The 16,081-nt window shown below is 32.7% G+C and overlaps 3 protein-coding genes across 5 annotated transcripts; 2 read left to right on the forward strand and 1 right to left on the reverse strand.

Moving 5' to 3' along the window:
* Nucleotides 1-1,246: 1,246 nt before the first annotated feature.
* Nucleotides 1,247-3,833, reverse strand: LOC146952268 (uncharacterized). 2 transcript variants are annotated; one of them, XM_085726877.1, is made up of 5 exons: nucleotides 3,740-3,833; nucleotides 3,381-3,444; nucleotides 3,160-3,294; nucleotides 2,774-3,028; nucleotides 1,247-1,648 (listed from the first exon to the last, which is right to left on the reverse strand). In XM_085726877.1, the coding sequence occupies exons 1-4, from the start codon at nucleotides 3,746-3,748 to the stop codon at nucleotides 2,865-2,867; spliced, it is 372 nt and encodes a 123-aa protein (XP_085583003.1). In that variant the 5' UTR covers nucleotides 3,749-3,833; the 3' UTR covers nucleotides 1,247-1,648; nucleotides 2,774-2,864. The 2 variants fall into 2 exon arrangements, with proteins under 2 accessions (XP_085583003.1, XP_085582438.1); XM_085726312.1 differs by having other exon boundaries at nucleotides 3,136-3,294.
* Nucleotides 3,834-6,133: 2,300 nt separating this feature from the next.
* On the forward strand, nucleotides 6,134-8,936 carry LOC146952269 (beta-fructofuranosidase, insoluble isoenzyme CWINV1-like). Of its 2 annotated transcripts, XM_085700483.1 has the most exons (7): nucleotides 6,134-6,337; nucleotides 6,497-6,505; nucleotides 6,653-7,530; nucleotides 7,635-7,793; nucleotides 8,047-8,285; nucleotides 8,405-8,501; nucleotides 8,589-8,936. In XM_085700483.1, exons 1-7 carry the CDS (start codon nucleotides 6,238-6,240, stop codon nucleotides 8,778-8,780), a joined length of 1,674 nt encoding a protein of 557 aa, XP_085556609.1. In that variant the 5' UTR covers nucleotides 6,134-6,237; the 3' UTR covers nucleotides 8,781-8,936. The 2 variants fall into 2 exon arrangements, with proteins under 2 accessions (XP_085556609.1, XP_085556614.1); XM_085700488.1 differs by lacking the exon at nucleotides 6,497-6,505.
* Nucleotides 8,937-12,081: 3,145 nt separating this feature from the next.
* On the forward strand, nucleotides 12,082-16,026 carry LOC146952270 (beta-fructofuranosidase, insoluble isoenzyme CWINV1-like). The gene is made up of 7 exons (XM_085700499.1): nucleotides 12,082-12,290; nucleotides 12,424-12,432; nucleotides 13,252-14,114; nucleotides 14,520-14,678; nucleotides 14,766-15,004; nucleotides 15,399-15,489; nucleotides 15,578-16,026. Exons 1-7 carry the CDS (start codon nucleotides 12,191-12,193, stop codon nucleotides 15,770-15,772), a joined length of 1,656 nt encoding a protein of 551 aa, XP_085556625.1. The 5' UTR covers nucleotides 12,082-12,190; the 3' UTR covers nucleotides 15,773-16,026.
* Nucleotides 16,027-16,081: the final 55 nt, after the last annotated feature.

Here is a 16,081-nt window from a genome sequence, read left to right on the forward strand (position 1 = left end):
TTTTTTTAACAAATTAAAAACAGATCATGCAAATCCAGAGAAGAAAAAATGTACTAACTTGTTGAAGCTTGATATGAGGAGAAGAACAAATCCAGCAGAGAGCAAACAATTAGCAAGGATCCATAGGAGGAGGCAAAACTTGAACACTGATACAAGAAATATTTATGTTAATTATAAGTAGTAAAAAAAAATCAAAACACACAAAAATAATAAGTTAAGAGAGTTTTAATTACCAAAGTTAGATAAATGTATTGATGTTGAAGAGTAAAGTGTATAGAAATAGAGGAGTAAGTTTTTTTTTTGTAAGTATCTAACACACAACAAAGCTGAAACGTGAAAGGAGCTGAATATATAGGCCAGCAAAAAAACCAGGGCTAAACCGAGGGCTAACCCCTCGCAAAGCCAGTCAAATCCTAGCTAGGGCTAGGTGCAGAATGACCAGAAAAAAGCCACGGCTTTCAGCAATATACGACGGGTTTTACCCCTGTCACGCCTGTGCAAATAGCTTTTGTGCAGGTTGACTTGACAACATGCTGACAAAGGCAGAGATTCCATGCAGAAAAGTCCATGCGAGTGGCAAGCCCGTCGGAGATTCCGTCGTTTTTTGCAAGCAACGGTCAACATTGCAGCTTTTTGCAGGGATTCTGTCATAACCGAGGGGCATCCGTCGCTCTTTTCCCTCGTTTTTTGCCTGACACTCTGCATTCTTGTCTCCCATTTTGAATTCAAATGTGGCGCCAAAATAATACCAGGGATGTCATACAAAAACCGACGGGTTTGGCCCTGGTTTGCTTCATACGGTCCCACGTCTTTTTGCCAGGGGTTATCCTTGGCAATTTCCCTGGCATATTTACCAGGGGTTTCAAAGCCCTGTCAAAATCCCTGGCAAAAGGTCAAGTTTCTTGTAGTGGGATTTACTTTATTATTTACATGATATCAAATCCTCAATGACTTATAGTGACACGCAAAGCAATTTTAAAAATGAATAATAGTATCATAGTAAGCTTAGAGAAGGCATCATACTATGAATATAACTCGATCAACTTACTATTAACGAAGCCTCAATAAATTCACATCTAAACCCTACAAAATATTCCTTTGGATGACTTAAAAATACTAAACCAATTGCCTTCCAGAACCTCATAATCTAGGGCTATATACCAAACAATCCAAAGCACTACAAATGGAAAACTTCAAAATACTGTAAAGATCCAATATGCAGACCAATTAAGAGAGACTGACAACATGACGATCCCCAAACTAATTAATTTATTCGATAAAGAATAGACTGACATGTTAAAAGATGCAGGAAAAAAAAATGTGACACTTCATTCCAGCTCTCTCCACAAAAACATGTCTACTCTTAAAATAACAAAAACAGGACCTCAATATCTCTAAAAATAACAAACACAGAATCACAATAGTGCCAATTGCTGCTAGGAAACAATAACAGAGATTGATACAAAACTGGGTGTGGGATTTGGCTGCTCCATTCAAGACATACTCGTAGACTGCTACTGATGAATAATTTGCCCAAAACTCCTGAACATCTTTGGCAAACTGCTCTGAACGAAAACAATTTCTTCTCGAATTAGTACGAATTCTCACCTCCTAATACTGATGCAATTGTTGTTTGTCGTCCATGTATCTGCTAAACCATCAAGAGTATGAATGAAAATAACGTACGACAGGGAAATTAGAACAACATATAAGTATTTTGAATCCCCGAATATTAGTTCACCACTTATGCTGAAAATATATACAATCTCAAAAAAAAAATTGTTGAGCATGAATCCATTGTTTAAAATCACAAAAAGAAGCTATTCCAAAATAAGTCTCATCTCAATCCATCAAAAAATAATTATGTAGAATCCCTAAAGTGCACTTAACCTATGGATAATGAAGCATACGACAGGACGGTTACAACTTACAAAAAACAAAATGTTGATGCATCATTATTGAAAAACCTAAACACCAGGAAAACATAAGTGTCTCTGATATGAACATCATATCATATTAAATATAGAATACAATATGAAATTTCATAGCATAATATTACCTTATGAGAAGGCAATCGATTTATTTGATATTTTTAATTATTTTCTTTGTTGGTATACACCAAATATGAGCTACTCTAACTTTCATCTTAAAATCTCTCTTTCCTCTAGTAACAGCTATAAGAGAGGAGTGTAAGTGTTGGCCATACTTTCAAATCAAAAATCACCATGTATAACCTTTGTTTTTTGTTTCAAAGCTACTGCAAGTAAATAGATGAGTACCTTAGATATATACAGGGAGCTGATACATACAAATAAAGGTGCAAGTGATAACAACTAATGTGCATTGAATACGCATTACAGCTGTGTCTTTGTATCCTTTGATAACTAAATAATAGGCTTAGAGTTGCGACATCAATGAGAATAACTAAAATTGAGTAAAATTAGAGTTCCCTTGATAACTAAATAGTAGACGCAGAAAAATTGGCCAAAATATAGTGTAATTCAGATTGTAAACTATACACCAACAAACTACAAATTTGTTTGAGTATATTAGTACATGAAATATAGTGTAATTCATGCTGGCTAGTATCTAATCTTCCTACACACAGGTTTGCAATACGAATTAAGCATGTAGTACAATGCCGATGCATAAGTTTCGCCCTCTAAATTAACCGGCCATAAACAAATAAGTGATATATTCAGATTAGCTATCCAGACAGAGAAGTAAATTTAACCTATAAAAAAAACACTACAGTTTTAACAATCAGATTTACCAGGCGCACCAAGTACACGTCTTTGTTTGTGCAAAATATCATCAATTAGATTAGGCGAAGTGTTATTCCAAACAGCCTCTGGTCTGGACAGCTAATCAGAGACCATCAATGCTGCAAAAAGTCTTCGCAAATAATGTATGTTTCGACCTGAACTCTTTTGCATGAAATTAATGTCGGATACCACTGTCCCTTTAATAAAATCACCAACAGCCGGATTTTTGGCTAAAACTCCATTGTCCACACCTGAACCATGGCCTATACGTCATAAATTAATAATATATAAGAAAGAATGTCAAAAAATAGAAGTATAACTCTGCCAAAAATTAAAATTGCTTAAATGTCCGTAACCGTAATCTGCTAACCCGAGTTGTTTGGTTTACTGCAACCTTCAATATTCTCAGTAGAGTCTGCATAAGGGCAAGATATGGTGAGGTTTCTCTGAAGCTTTGCATTTGATAAAACATGTTTTCCAGGTCCAAGAAGCTTAGAAGACTCTATGCTACAGCTGCTGCATTTGAACACTGAAAAAAATACATCCTTAGTGGCAGTTCCTTGAACCTTAAAAAGGAGAAGCATAATTACCATGATTAGTGAAAGCTATGCTTACCACTTGTTATATCACTCAATGGAAATCCTGAACCAGAACCTATGCAATTTTGGCACATTAATTCCTGACCATTGAAATACAAATCATTTGTAACCACCAACTCTAAGGTAAATACAAATAAGAAGGGCGATGGTGCGATCAATGCTAAATGGCTTAATGTAAAATCTTCCTCTGAAATATTTCTTCCTATGTTGCCATCTTAATTTGATGACATACAGAGCTTTGAATCTTTAACCCAAATCTCAAAACTATAATGTATGACCTTTGAAATATTACTCAATGCTTCAACCTAAATACCAAATGAAAAAAATTAAACAGCAAAAAACATATTAACAAATATGAGCTTTGCTATTTTTTACCGTAAGCATAAGTTATAGACGGATTATACTCGTTTCTCACTATAGTATCTCCATCTGTATACCAGCAATCTCTTTGCCACGAATTTCCCTCTGACTGTCACACAAATAATACATCACACATCAATCAAATTAACATCAACAGCTATCGCACAACACAATAACAAAATTTACAATCACATACTTTAAAGAACAAAACTGAATCGTCATAGTTATATTCTCTTTAGTTTTTTGAGAATCCAAAGGCACATTTTCATGATAAAATTGTGGCTTGCTTCGCATTGACGCCGACGCCGACAATGTTTAGATGACGAAGTTGTTGAAGAGGACGACCAATTCACACATTTCTTGCTCCAATCGATCCCAATCGTTTCTATTTAGCTACTTGTTTCGATGCCATTTACACTTCCCGTCGAACAAACAAAAATCAACAAAATAATTAGAAAAAATAATAATAATCAAAACAATTGAGTGAGATTTCATCGAATTCAACTATAATCGCAGGCGTGTTCGTGAAAGTTATTAGAGTGACAAAAATTGATGAGAAATGCATAAGGAATATTATTAGCTTAAGATAAGAAGAATTGAAAACTGACCTGAAAATGATGACGGAGCAATTTCATGAATCCGAAGTTGGCAGAATCGGGAGAAGAGATTCGAAGAGGTGAACCTCAAGCAAATATAGTTTTAGTGATATTGGTAGATAGTTTAGTGAATGCAAGCAAATATAGTTCTACTTTTATGGATCGTGTGATGTGTTGCTTCACAAATAAAGGGATGGAAATATGGCCAAAATTATAGCAAACTTCATAACAAAATTCGGCTGGCCAAAATTATAGCAAACTTGATAACAAAATTCGGCTGACATTAATTAAGTAAGATGATCAATGGCCAAAATTGAATGGCGCCTAAATGTGCAAGATCCAATGGCTCAGAAAAGTGGAGGGAGAAGTGGGGGGAAAATATTAGGGTTAGAAATTGCTTTAGGGGTTAAGCTTTATTATATAAGTTTAAAGTTTAATAAATAAGGATTCGGATGGCCAAAACTATAGCAAAACAAATTTCGGATTTAAGTGAATTGATAACAAATTTCGGATATGGCCAAAATTATAAATAAGGATTCGGCTGGCCAAAACTATAGCAAAACAAATTTCGGATTTAAGTGAATTGATAACAAATTTTGGATATGGCCAAAATTATAAATAAGGATTCGGCTGGCCAAAACTATAGCAAAACAAATTTCGGATTTAAGTGAATTGATAACAAATTTCGGATATGACCAAAATTATAATTAGAGATAAATATGAAATAGTTGTTTCGGAAAATAGAAGAGATAAATACGAAATAGTTGTTTCGGAAAATAGAAGAGATAAATATAATATGATCAATGGCTAAAATTGAATGGCGCCTAAATGCGCAAGATCCAATGGCTTAGAAAAGTGGAGGAAAAAATGGGGGGAAAAAGATTAGGTTTAGGGTTAGCTTTACGGGTTAAGCTTTAGTAAATAAGATAAGTTTAAAGTTTAATAAATAAGGATTCGAATGGCCAAAACTATAGCAAAACAAATTTCGGATTTAAGTGAATTGATAACAAATTTCGGATGTGGCCAAAATTATAAATAAGGATTCGGCTGGCCAAAACTATAGCAAAACAAATTTCGGATTTAAGTGAATTGATAACAAATTTTGGATATGGCCAAAATTATAAATAAGGATTCGGCTAGCCAAAACTATAGCAAAACAAATTTCGGATTTAAGTGAATTGATAACAAATTTCGGATATGACCAAAATTATAATTAGAGATAAATATGAAATAGTTGTTTTGGAAAATAGAAGAGATAAATACGAAATAGTTGTTTCGGAAAATAGAAGAGATAAATATAATATGATCAATGGCTAAAATTGAATGGCACCTAAATGCGCAAGATCCAATGGCTTAGAAAAGTGGAGGAAAAAATGGGGGGAAAAAATTAGGTTTAGGGTTAGCTTTACGGGTTAAGCTTTAGTAAATAAGATGATAAGATGATAAACAACCATATAATATTTCAATCACACTTAATTTATTTTAGAAAAACATGTTATATAGTTCGTAATTTAAAAACGAAAAGTAAACCCTCCCCTCCCTTCCTCTCCCAAACCCTCAATCCAAACACACCCTAAATGTACATACATTTATTAACTAATTCGACTCTTGATGGGACCACATTTTAGAAGTTTATCCGATAACATAGATTATTTGTTTATTTATTTATTTTTTGACGTTACATTACACGGATTATAAAAGTCAAGTCATTGATAAAATATATTGTTTTTTGCAAGTGGGTCTATATTCAAATAGTTTATGCATTTGTCTATACAATTCATTATAAATATGTTTTGATATTGTCACTAAATGGAAGACTAATTGAGTGCATTATTGCATATATTAATCCTTGATCAAAACAAACCATATTTGCAATTTGATTCTTGTTGGCATTCCAATCATCTTGGCTCTATCATCATGGAGAACATTGCAGAGAATGCACCACCAAACAACATCAATTTTGAACAACCATACAGAACTTGGTACCACTTTCAGCCCAAAAAAAATTGGATGAATGGTAAACCACTCATTGTCTATCTACTTTTAGTACATGTGTCAAATTTTGTATCATCTACTTTTATAATTTACTGATTATGCTTATATCTAACTCTTTTTTTATGTATCATTTGACATGTTTTTTGGACCAAAATTCAAAACCATTACCTTCATCATGCAGATCCTAATGGTATGCTTCGTACTCTCAGTTATTTACTTTTTTATTTACTTCTTTGTCCTCAACATTATACATATGACTAGAAAAAAAAAATTAAAGATATGTCCTGTTCCATATGAAATTTGGTCTAATGATTAGTATAATATTTTTCTGTGTCAGGACCAATGTACTATAAAGGATATTACCATTTCTTTTACCAACATAACCCTGATGGAGCAACATTTGGTCATGAGAAAATGGTATGGGGTCATTCTATATCAAAAGATCTCATAAATTGGACTCATTTGAATCATGCTATTGAACCAACTTGTGCTGGTGAAACAAGTTGCTTCTCAGGCTCAGCCACAATAGTCCCTGGAGAACAACCTGTTATATATATGTTGTATACAGGATTAATTAATGAAAAAACATACCAAGTTCAATTTTTAGCTATGCCAAAGGATTTATCAGACCCTAAGTTAATAGAATGGGTAAAACATCCTCAAAATCCTTTGATGGCTGCACCTAATGGAGTTGAAGTAGGTGAATTCAGAGACCCTTCAACTGCATGGCAAGGAAAAGATGGAAAATGGAGAGTACTAATAGGTGCGCGAAATGGCGAACAAGGAAAAGCTATTCTTTACAGAAGTGAGGATTTTGTTAATTGGATTGTAGATCCTAATCCATTTTATGCAACAGATAAAACTGGTGTTTGTGAATGTCCAGATTTTTTTCCTGTGTATATCAATAGCACAAATGGGGTGGATTATACATCTATGGAAATTTCAAGTGTTAGACATGTCTTTAAGATAAGTTATCTACTAAGACATCATGATTACTACTTTATTGGGAAATATGTATCTGATTCTGATCAGGAAAAGTTTATTCCTGATGAAAAATATACTGGAACTTGGAAGGAATTGAGATTTGACTATGGTAATTTTTATGCTTCAAAGTCATTTTTTGACTATGCTAAGAACAGAAGAATATTATGGGCATGGGTAGAAGAGTCTGACTCCGAACAAGATGGCAAAGATAGAGGATGGGCTGGTCTACAGGTATTTTATTCTAGTTTCGTTATCCGTTATACAACTATATTATAACATGATTTAGATAATAGTTACAAGATTTGATGAATGATTAGTGTTTCTATACAATGTAGACTATTCCAAGGAAGTTTTGGCTTGATGAAAGCGGGAAGCGATTACTGCAGTGGCCAGTTGAAGAGTTAGAACAACTACGTTACAACCAAATCAATATCACGGGAGAGACACTCCTGAGTGGAACAACTCTTGAAGTAATAGGTATCACTGCATCTCAGGTACGTAATTAAACTACCATGTTGTGTGTTTTCTCCTATGAAGTACAGACACGAGACATGACACTAAGTAGACACAAATAAAAATTTAAGAAAATATAAAGTGATTGAGTGTAACAATATGTGTCTGTCGTGTCAAACACTATTACAAGTCGGACATCAGACAGGCCATCAATCTAAATTGTCGGTGAAGTATAGGTTTTTAAGATTTTGTTGATAAATCTGCTGCGATTAATTTCTAATTCAACTTTTCAAGGCTGATGTGGAAGTCTTGTTTGAGCTACCTGATCTACAAAGTGCTGAGTTGCTAGAACCAAGTGAAGTTGATCCTCAAGAACTCTGTAAAGAACAATATGCATCAAGAAAAGGCATGATAGGGCCATTTGGTTTGCAAGCTTTAGCATCAATAGACCAGACAGAGAGGACTACAATATCTTTCCGAATATATAGGGTCGGCGATGAATATAAATGCTTGATGATAAGTGACCAGACCAGGTAATTGTTTTACTGTACTCTTCAAACATATTCTGCAATGCATACATTTCATTTTGCTAAGACAATGAGTATGTGATTTAGACTATAGCTCATGAAATTATGTTGTGTACATTTTACAGGTCTTCGTCTTCCATGAGGAAGCATCTTAAAAAACCAATATATGCAACTATATTTGACATTGATCCCAATATCAAAACGATTTCACTAAGAAGCTTGGTATGTTTATTTGTTATCATAAGTGTTGTTCATTTTTTCTTAATCATATGCTTGCTAGTTTGATATATATGATGTCTTAATATGCAGATCGACCGGTCGATTATTGAGAGTTTTGGAGATGGAGGGAAAGTTGTGATAACAAATAGAGTTTATCCCTTATTGGCAATAGAGAAAGATGCACATCTTTTTGTATTCAATGATGGAAGTCAGAGTGTGGTTATCTCAGAATTAAATGCTTGGAGCATGAATCAAGCAGAGTTTGAGAATGAACAAACATAATATGGCTAAAAAGAATCTGGAAAATCTTACAACATTTATTTAAGATAATTTGTATGTGGTGTATGCAGGAAATAACGTGTGCTGTTTGCTGGAAATAATTTGTGTTCTGTTTTTTTTGGTTTGTTAAAGAAATAAATAAGTCCCTCAAAAAAAAAAGTCAACTTTCATTGGAATAACCATTTGTCTTAGACGTATTAGCTGTTTAAGAAATGAAATATATTTGATCTGCAAAATATTCAAATATTGTTAAAAAAAAACTTAAATGCATTTTGGTTCCCCTATATAAAATTGAAGGTTTTCTCTCCTACTTTAAAAATCAGTTTTTTGTTCCCCAATTTATTTATTTTTTGGAATTTTGGTCCTCCATCTTATTTTATAGTCATTTTTTATGACCTTATGACATAGCATCGCTTATTATACATATGTTTTATGACATTGATATTCGATGTAGTCTAATAAGCGTTGTCACGTGAATATGTCACATCATAAAAAAATGACACAAAAATAGACAAGAAATCAAAATTTAGAAGAAAAACATTTAAAATAAAGGGATAAAAAAAAACCAATTTTTAAAATAGGGGGATCAAATGTCATTTAAAAAAAATGAAGGGACCATTTCAACTTAAAAAATGTTTGGTAGACACAAAAATATTCTTAATAATGACTAATTTGTTTTGTATAACTCATAATAAACTAAAGAGCATTTTCCAACAAAAAAATAAATAAACTCAAGACCATTTATATTTGGACACCCATAATTTTTCAACGGTCATTCAACATCTCATTTTTTCTACATCTCTTTCTTCCTATCACATAACTAACATATCACATTATCCTCTCTATTTCTTTCTCTTTAGATGCTGAATTGGAGTATGGATGCACAAAAATCATCTTCCAAAATTAAAAAGAGCTTATTTTTCAACACATGTATTTGAAAAATAAAAACAAAAATAATGTTGTGAATTCAGACTCTTTATGAATACCAACAAGAGCAAAGATGTGAACCAAGTAACAATGAGATCCAACAACCAAACAAACAGTTAAGGCAACAATGCTTAGATCTAGATTTAATCTAGCAAAAGATAATAGAGGATAAATACATCAAATTTTGGTTACCCGATTTGACCCAACAATGGCCTACCTCTATGGGAGAGAGAAGCTCTTTTATCGACTATCAATGAGTCATTACAAGTGATACAAAGAGTTACAAGAAATAAGCTTCGAGAAGCTCTAAAAAAAAAAAAAAAACTTAATTTCTACCATTTTTCATTGTTCAAGAATATCCCCTAAATTTCCCCCCCGAATTTCAGCCCGAAAAGCACCAACTCTTTACTAAGTGTCCCCTATTTTCATTTTATGAGATTATACGACAAAGAGTGAGAAAAACTTAAATAAAGACCCAAAACTCGTACCATGCGCCTATCACATAAGTGATAGTTCCATGTGTCTTGCGTATGAGCCACTAGGAGCGAGGCAATACCAAAATCCTCTTTTGTCATTTTTCATCCGTCTCTTTTGCATAGTGTGGGAGTTTAAGTTCCATTCAGCAAATAATAATTTGTTAGAGTGTGTATTGGCTAAAGAATGTGTGTTATTCTGATCGAGAAGATGAAAAGAACTTTGAGAAGGTTCATGGTCGTGGATCTATCGTGTTGATGACCTTCATAGTAATGATGATAATAAGGGAGGGTCTTTACAAAAGACACTATGATGTTAAAGTTAGACATAGTATAAAATCTTAGTCAAGTAAAAAAAAAAAAAAAAGAGTGACTTGTATATTGACATCGAGGATGAAGGCGAGTTTAAATAAGAGTGACTTGTAGTTTAGATGGTTTCTTACTTTTTTTGAGCAAAGATGGTTTCTTACTTAATCACTAAATTTTATGTCATCCATTCATTTTCAACATGAATATCTCACTAGTCACATTATCAAAATTCAACCCCAAATGCATAGTGGAGAAAATGCTAGACATTTTGAAAACTTAAACTAAAATCTGTAAATTTAAAAATGGGAAAAACTCATTAACAAAATGGAGAAGACCAAATTTATATCCAAGACTTTCACGGATGACTAATCTCAATCGAAGGTAGGGGCGTAACAATTTGATTAACTTCGATTTTCAACTGATTTGATCTAAAGGGTTAAAGAAGTTGAGGAGGGAAAGGTTCATGATTCAAGTCTAATAAGGTAAAAAATACTAACATAACAATTAATATACTAATTTTCATTAACAAAAAGTTGGATTTTGAAGAAGAAAAAAAAGGACTCAGGAAATTTAAAGTAACTAGTTTTTTTAAATCAAAGGGTCCCAATAAATCAAAGATCACTATAGCTGAAATAAAATGAGGAGTTTTTTGGATCCAAAACAAAATCAGTTAAGGAGGAAAAAGAGGGGAAAAATAGTCTGTTTTTTTTTTTTTTTTTGGGTTAGGTAGCTTAGTCGCTATAATTAACCTTTTTCAAGGTGAATAAGTGAGGTGTTCGGGGTTCAAACCCGACCCCTGCATATAACAATGCACGTCCCTGACAACTGAGTTATGTTCACGAGGACAAAAAAAAACAGTCGTTTTTATTTGATTCTTTTTTGCAATCTTTTCTCACTAAATCCGAATCAAACTACAAACAGATTTTTCAATATTGTCTACAAAATAACATCAATAGAGTTAATGATTTAAAAGATTTAATATTACACAATTAAAAAATGGTTTTTGAAGTTGTTTTTAAGAATTCTGAGTAATTTATCCAATATCTTATGAAATTAGACACTTCAGTAAATTTAATTTGTAAGTTAAGTAAAAAAAATTAGTCATGTGGATCCAAGTCACCCTGCTCGTGTTTGCAAGTTCCAGGAAACAACTAAAAGATAAATGTTAAAAAAACGACCAAGACTTTCAAAGAATAATGTATACTAACAAGACTTCAATTTTCTTTTACTATTAATATTTAAATATTGAAATTGGAAAACTATATGCCTTTGATGATAGGAAGGTCCCAACCAACCAAAGCAATTAATAATAGGATTATTATATTTTCCATTAAAATAACAAGCATCGACTATTTTCAATGAAAATATAAACACCTCCCCTTATTAACCTATCTTTTGCTCTTTTTTTTTTTTTTTTTTTTTTTTTTTTGTTTTTGTGAGAGGAGCCTATCTTTTACTTGTTGAATATTATAAAGATATCCATCTTACATTACAGGAATTATGCAAGTCAAGTCATTGACGAAATATATTCTAATAGTTTATGCATTTGGCTATACGATTCATTATAAATATGTTTTGATGTTTTCACTAAATGGAAGACTAATTGAGTGCATTATTGCATTGCATATATCAGCCCTTGATCAAACCAAACCATATTTGCAATCTAGTTCTTGCTGACTTTTCAATAATCTTGGCTCTATCATCATGGAGAACATTACAAAGGATGCATCACCAAACAGTATCAATTCTGAACAGCCATACAGAACTTGGTACCACTTTCAGCCTCTAAAAAATTGGATGAATGGTAGAGTATTATCTAAAGCATCATTGTCCATTTATTTTTTGCACATGTGTAAATATGTTATATCTAACTCTCTTATGTATTATTTGACATGTTTTGCTGACCAAAATTGAAAACCATCATCTTCATCATGCAGATCCTAATGGTATGCTTCATACTCTCAGCTATTTATTTTATTATTTATTTATTTATTTACTTGTCCTCACATCCTAGTATATACTACATATGTATAGGGGAAATTATAGATATCTTCTGTTCCATATGAAATTTGAAGAATTTGATGGGAGGTATTTTTAATTGAGGGATATTTTAGTACTTTTGAAAACAATCAACACTTTTATCTCTTATATTTCTCTTCTTTTTTTGGTGATAACATTTCTCTTCTCTTTGTTTCCTTCAAAAAAAAAAAAATATTTCTCTTCTCTTTGTTATAAGCTAAGCAATACTTCAAATTTATAATATGTCTCATTTATCTCTTCTTCCAATCTTTTACTTATTTCTATATTCACCATTTCTTCTCATAACCAAACACATCTGGAAAAATATATTGTAATAAGTACTAGTTTTATGAACATCGTATAGATGTTTGTATAAGTTGAAATTATCTTCTCTATCTAAAATTTCAAGAATCTCTTTTGTTTAACTTCTTCGTAGTCCCCAAGCACAACTTAAGTCGTTGAGCCGACACATCTAAAATAGTTTAAAAATGAGGTCTCATTCAAACACATCCTACAAACGTAACATATTAATAACTAATGTCCCGTTCACCTTGTAAAAATATTTTCTATTTTCATTTCCTAAAGTATGTATTCATTTTAATTTCTTAATAAGAAGATGTGAGACTCTTGAAACCAGAACACAAATTAGGCAATACAATGTCACCCTTTAATTGGGCATGTTCCATAATCCAACTATTTCTTCAATGTGCTCATGAATTCAATCAACTGTTTCTTCTATGTGACAGGACCAATGTACTATAAAGGAGTTTACCATTTATTCTACCAATATAACCCTGATGCAGCAACATTTGGTCATGAGAAAATGGTATGGGGTCATTCTGTATCAAATGATCTCATAAATTGGACTCATCTAAATGATGCTATTGAACCAACTATACCTGGTGACATAAACAGTTGTTGGTCAGGCTCAGCCACTATACTCCCAGGTGAAAAACCTGCTATGTTGTATACAGGAATTGATGAAAATAGACACCAAGTTCAAAATTTAGCCATGCCAAAGAATCTATCTGATCCTTACTTAAGGGAATGGGAAAAACATCCTCAAAATCCTTTGATGACTCCACCTAGTGGAGTTGAAGTCGGAGAATTCCGAGATCCTTCAACTGCATGGCAAGGAAATGATGGAAAATGGAGGGTAATCATTGGTGCGCAAAATGGCGATGAAGGAAAAATTATTCTTTACAAAAGTGAGGATTTTGTTAAGTGGATATTGGATCCTATACCTTTCTTTGCAACAGATGGTACTGGAGTTTGTGAATGTCCAGATTTTTTTCCTGTGTATATCAATAACACAAATGGAGTTGATACAACTATGGAAAATTCAAGTGTTAGACATGTCTTGAAGATAAGCTATCTACGTAGACGTCACGACTATTACTTTATTGGAAAATATGTATCTGATCAGGAAGAGTTTATTCCTGATGTAAAATTTACAGGAACTTGGAAGGAATTGAGATTTGACTATGGAAAGGTTTATGCTTCAAAGTCATTTTTTGACCATGCTAAGAACAGGAGAATATTATGGGCATGGGCGGAAGAGTCCGACTCTAGTGAAGATGACATTGAAAAAGGATGGGCTGGTCTTCAGGTATTTTATTTTAGTTTCATGATAGGATTTCATTTTGTCATAATTTGCTTTAGGGATTTACCGACATTTTTAAAAAGGTATGCAATCTTGATCTGGATTGCGATACTAAAGATTAAAAAAGGTACGCGATCTCATCTAGACTGCAATACCAAGGTTTAAAAAAATGTTTGGGATCTCGATTTAGACCAATAAAGGATTTTTATGTCTACGCAAACATATATAAGTGACTGCAGTTGATATTTCATCAACCGCATTTGATTACAGCTATTCGCAATATTAAGAATTGGCATGTGACTGCAACTACTATTTAAAACCTTGCGCTATCCGTTACACAGTTATATTATAACATGATCTAGATAATAGTTATAATATTTGATGAATGATTAGAGTTTCTTTACAATGTAGACAATTCCAAGGAAATTTTGGCTTGATGAAAGTGGGAAGCGATTACTGCAATGGCCAATCGAAGAGTTAGAACAACTACGTTACAACCAAATCAATATCATTGGAGAGACACTCCTAAGTGGATCAATTCTTGAAGTAAAAGGTATCACTGCATCTCAGGTACGCAACTAAACTGATGCATGTTGTGTTTTCTCATATTCTGTTGATAAATTTTTAGTAATCAACTTTTTAAATTTAACTTTTAAGGCTGATGTGGAAGTCTTGTTTGAGCTACCCGATCTACAAAGTGCTGAGTTGCTAGAACCAAGTGAAGTTGATCCTCAAGAACTCTGTAAAGAACAATATGCATCAAGAAAAGGCATGATAGGACCATTTGGTTTGCAAGCTTTAGCATCAAAAGACCAGGCAGAGAGGACAACAATATCTTTCCGGATATATAGAGTCGGCGATGGATTTAAATGCTTGATGATAAGTGACCAGACCAGGTTATTTTTAACACTATTCGAACTTATTTTACGATGCATATATTTCATTTTTCAATGACATTGAATCTCTCATCGAGGGATTTAAATTTTCTATTCCCACATTGTCGATATTACAATTCTAGATGTAAGTACAAGGATAACATAAAAGCATAGAAAGGGAAATAAAACAGAAATTGTACTTGATAATGAGAATGTGATTTTATCAAGGGGGTACAAATACAATTAGACTTGTATAATCAACGAGAACAACTAACTTTTAACTAGTGTAACTAATTTTTAACTAACTTTTACATCTATATAGTCGATCTCGACCATTAGATAAACATTGAACGATTATATCTCATCAAATGATTGAGACTATAGCTCATAAAATTAAGTTTTGCACACTTTACAGGTCTTCATTACGGGAGGATGTTGAAAAAACCTCATATGCAACTATCTTTGACATAGATCCCAATCTCAAAACAATTTCACTCAGAAGCCTGGTATATTCAGTTTTTTTAGCATAAGTGTCTTCATTTTTGTGATTATGTGAATCCTAGTTTTATATACATGAGGTGTTAATGTATGCAGATTGACCGGTCCATTATAGAGAGTTTTGGAGATGGAGGGAGAGCTTGCATAACAAGCAGAGCTTATCCCTTATTTGCTACAGATAAAGATGCTCATCTTTATGTTTTCAACAATGGAAGTCAGAATGTGGTTATCTCAGAACTGAATGCTTGGAGCATGAAGCAAGCAGAGTTTGGCACAGAAAGCATAATATAGCTAAAAAGAATTGGGAAGATCTTACAACATTTATTTTTTAAGATAAGGATAATTGGTATTTGTTGTATGCTGGAAATAATTTGCGTTATTTTTTATTTTATTTTTTTGTATTTTTTTTTTATTTGTTCAAGAAGTAATTTTATTGTGTTAATTTGGGATAGATAAGTCAACTTTCATTTCTGTCAAAAGAAAAAGTCAACTTTCATTCGATAATTGATAAGCAACATGTAATAATTGAGTTCGACTTTGTTCCATTTGTTGTCCATTTATGAGAGATGAACATTTGTGTAGTTAGAAGTCTCGTATTTC

The sequence above is a fragment of the Medicago sativa genome, chromosome 1 (assembly GCF_051527215.1).
Source record: "Medicago sativa cultivar Bolivia chromosome 1, Bolivia_mono, whole genome shotgun sequence".
Classification (NCBI taxonomy): Eukaryota; Viridiplantae; Streptophyta; class Magnoliopsida; order Fabales; family Fabaceae; genus Medicago; species Medicago sativa.

Bases quoted from the DNA above. Each gene is read 5' to 3' on its own strand.
- LOC146952268 (XM_085726312.1), bottom strand. The intron at 3,295-3,380 runs GTAAGCATAGCT...TATTTTTTTCAG, and splicing joins ATTGAGTGATATAACAAGTG to TGTTCAAATGCAGCAGCTGT. The intron at 3,029-3,135 runs GTTAGCAGATTA...TATGACGTATAG, and splicing joins CAGTAAACCAAACAACTCGG to GCCATGGTTCAGGTGTGGAC.
- LOC146952269 (XM_085700483.1), top strand. From the start codon at position 6,238: ATGGAGAACATTGCAGAGAATGCACCACCAAACAACATCAATTTTGAA. The intron at 7,531-7,634 runs GTATTTTATTCT...TATACAATGTAG, and splicing joins GAGGATGGGCTGGTCTACAG to ACTATTCCAAGGAAGTTTTG. The intron at 8,502-8,588 runs GTATGTTTATTT...CTTAATATGCAG, and splicing joins CGATTTCACTAAGAAGCTTG to ATCGACCGGTCGATTATTGA.
- LOC146952270 (XM_085700499.1), top strand. From the start codon at position 12,191: ATGGAGAACATTACAAAGGATGCATCACCAAACAGTATCAATTCTGAA. The intron at 14,115-14,519 runs GTATTTTATTTT...TTTACAATGTAG, and splicing joins AAGGATGGGCTGGTCTTCAG to ACAATTCCAAGGAAATTTTG. The intron at 15,490-15,577 runs GTATATTCAGTT...TAATGTATGCAG, and splicing joins CAATTTCACTCAGAAGCCTG to ATTGACCGGTCCATTATAGA.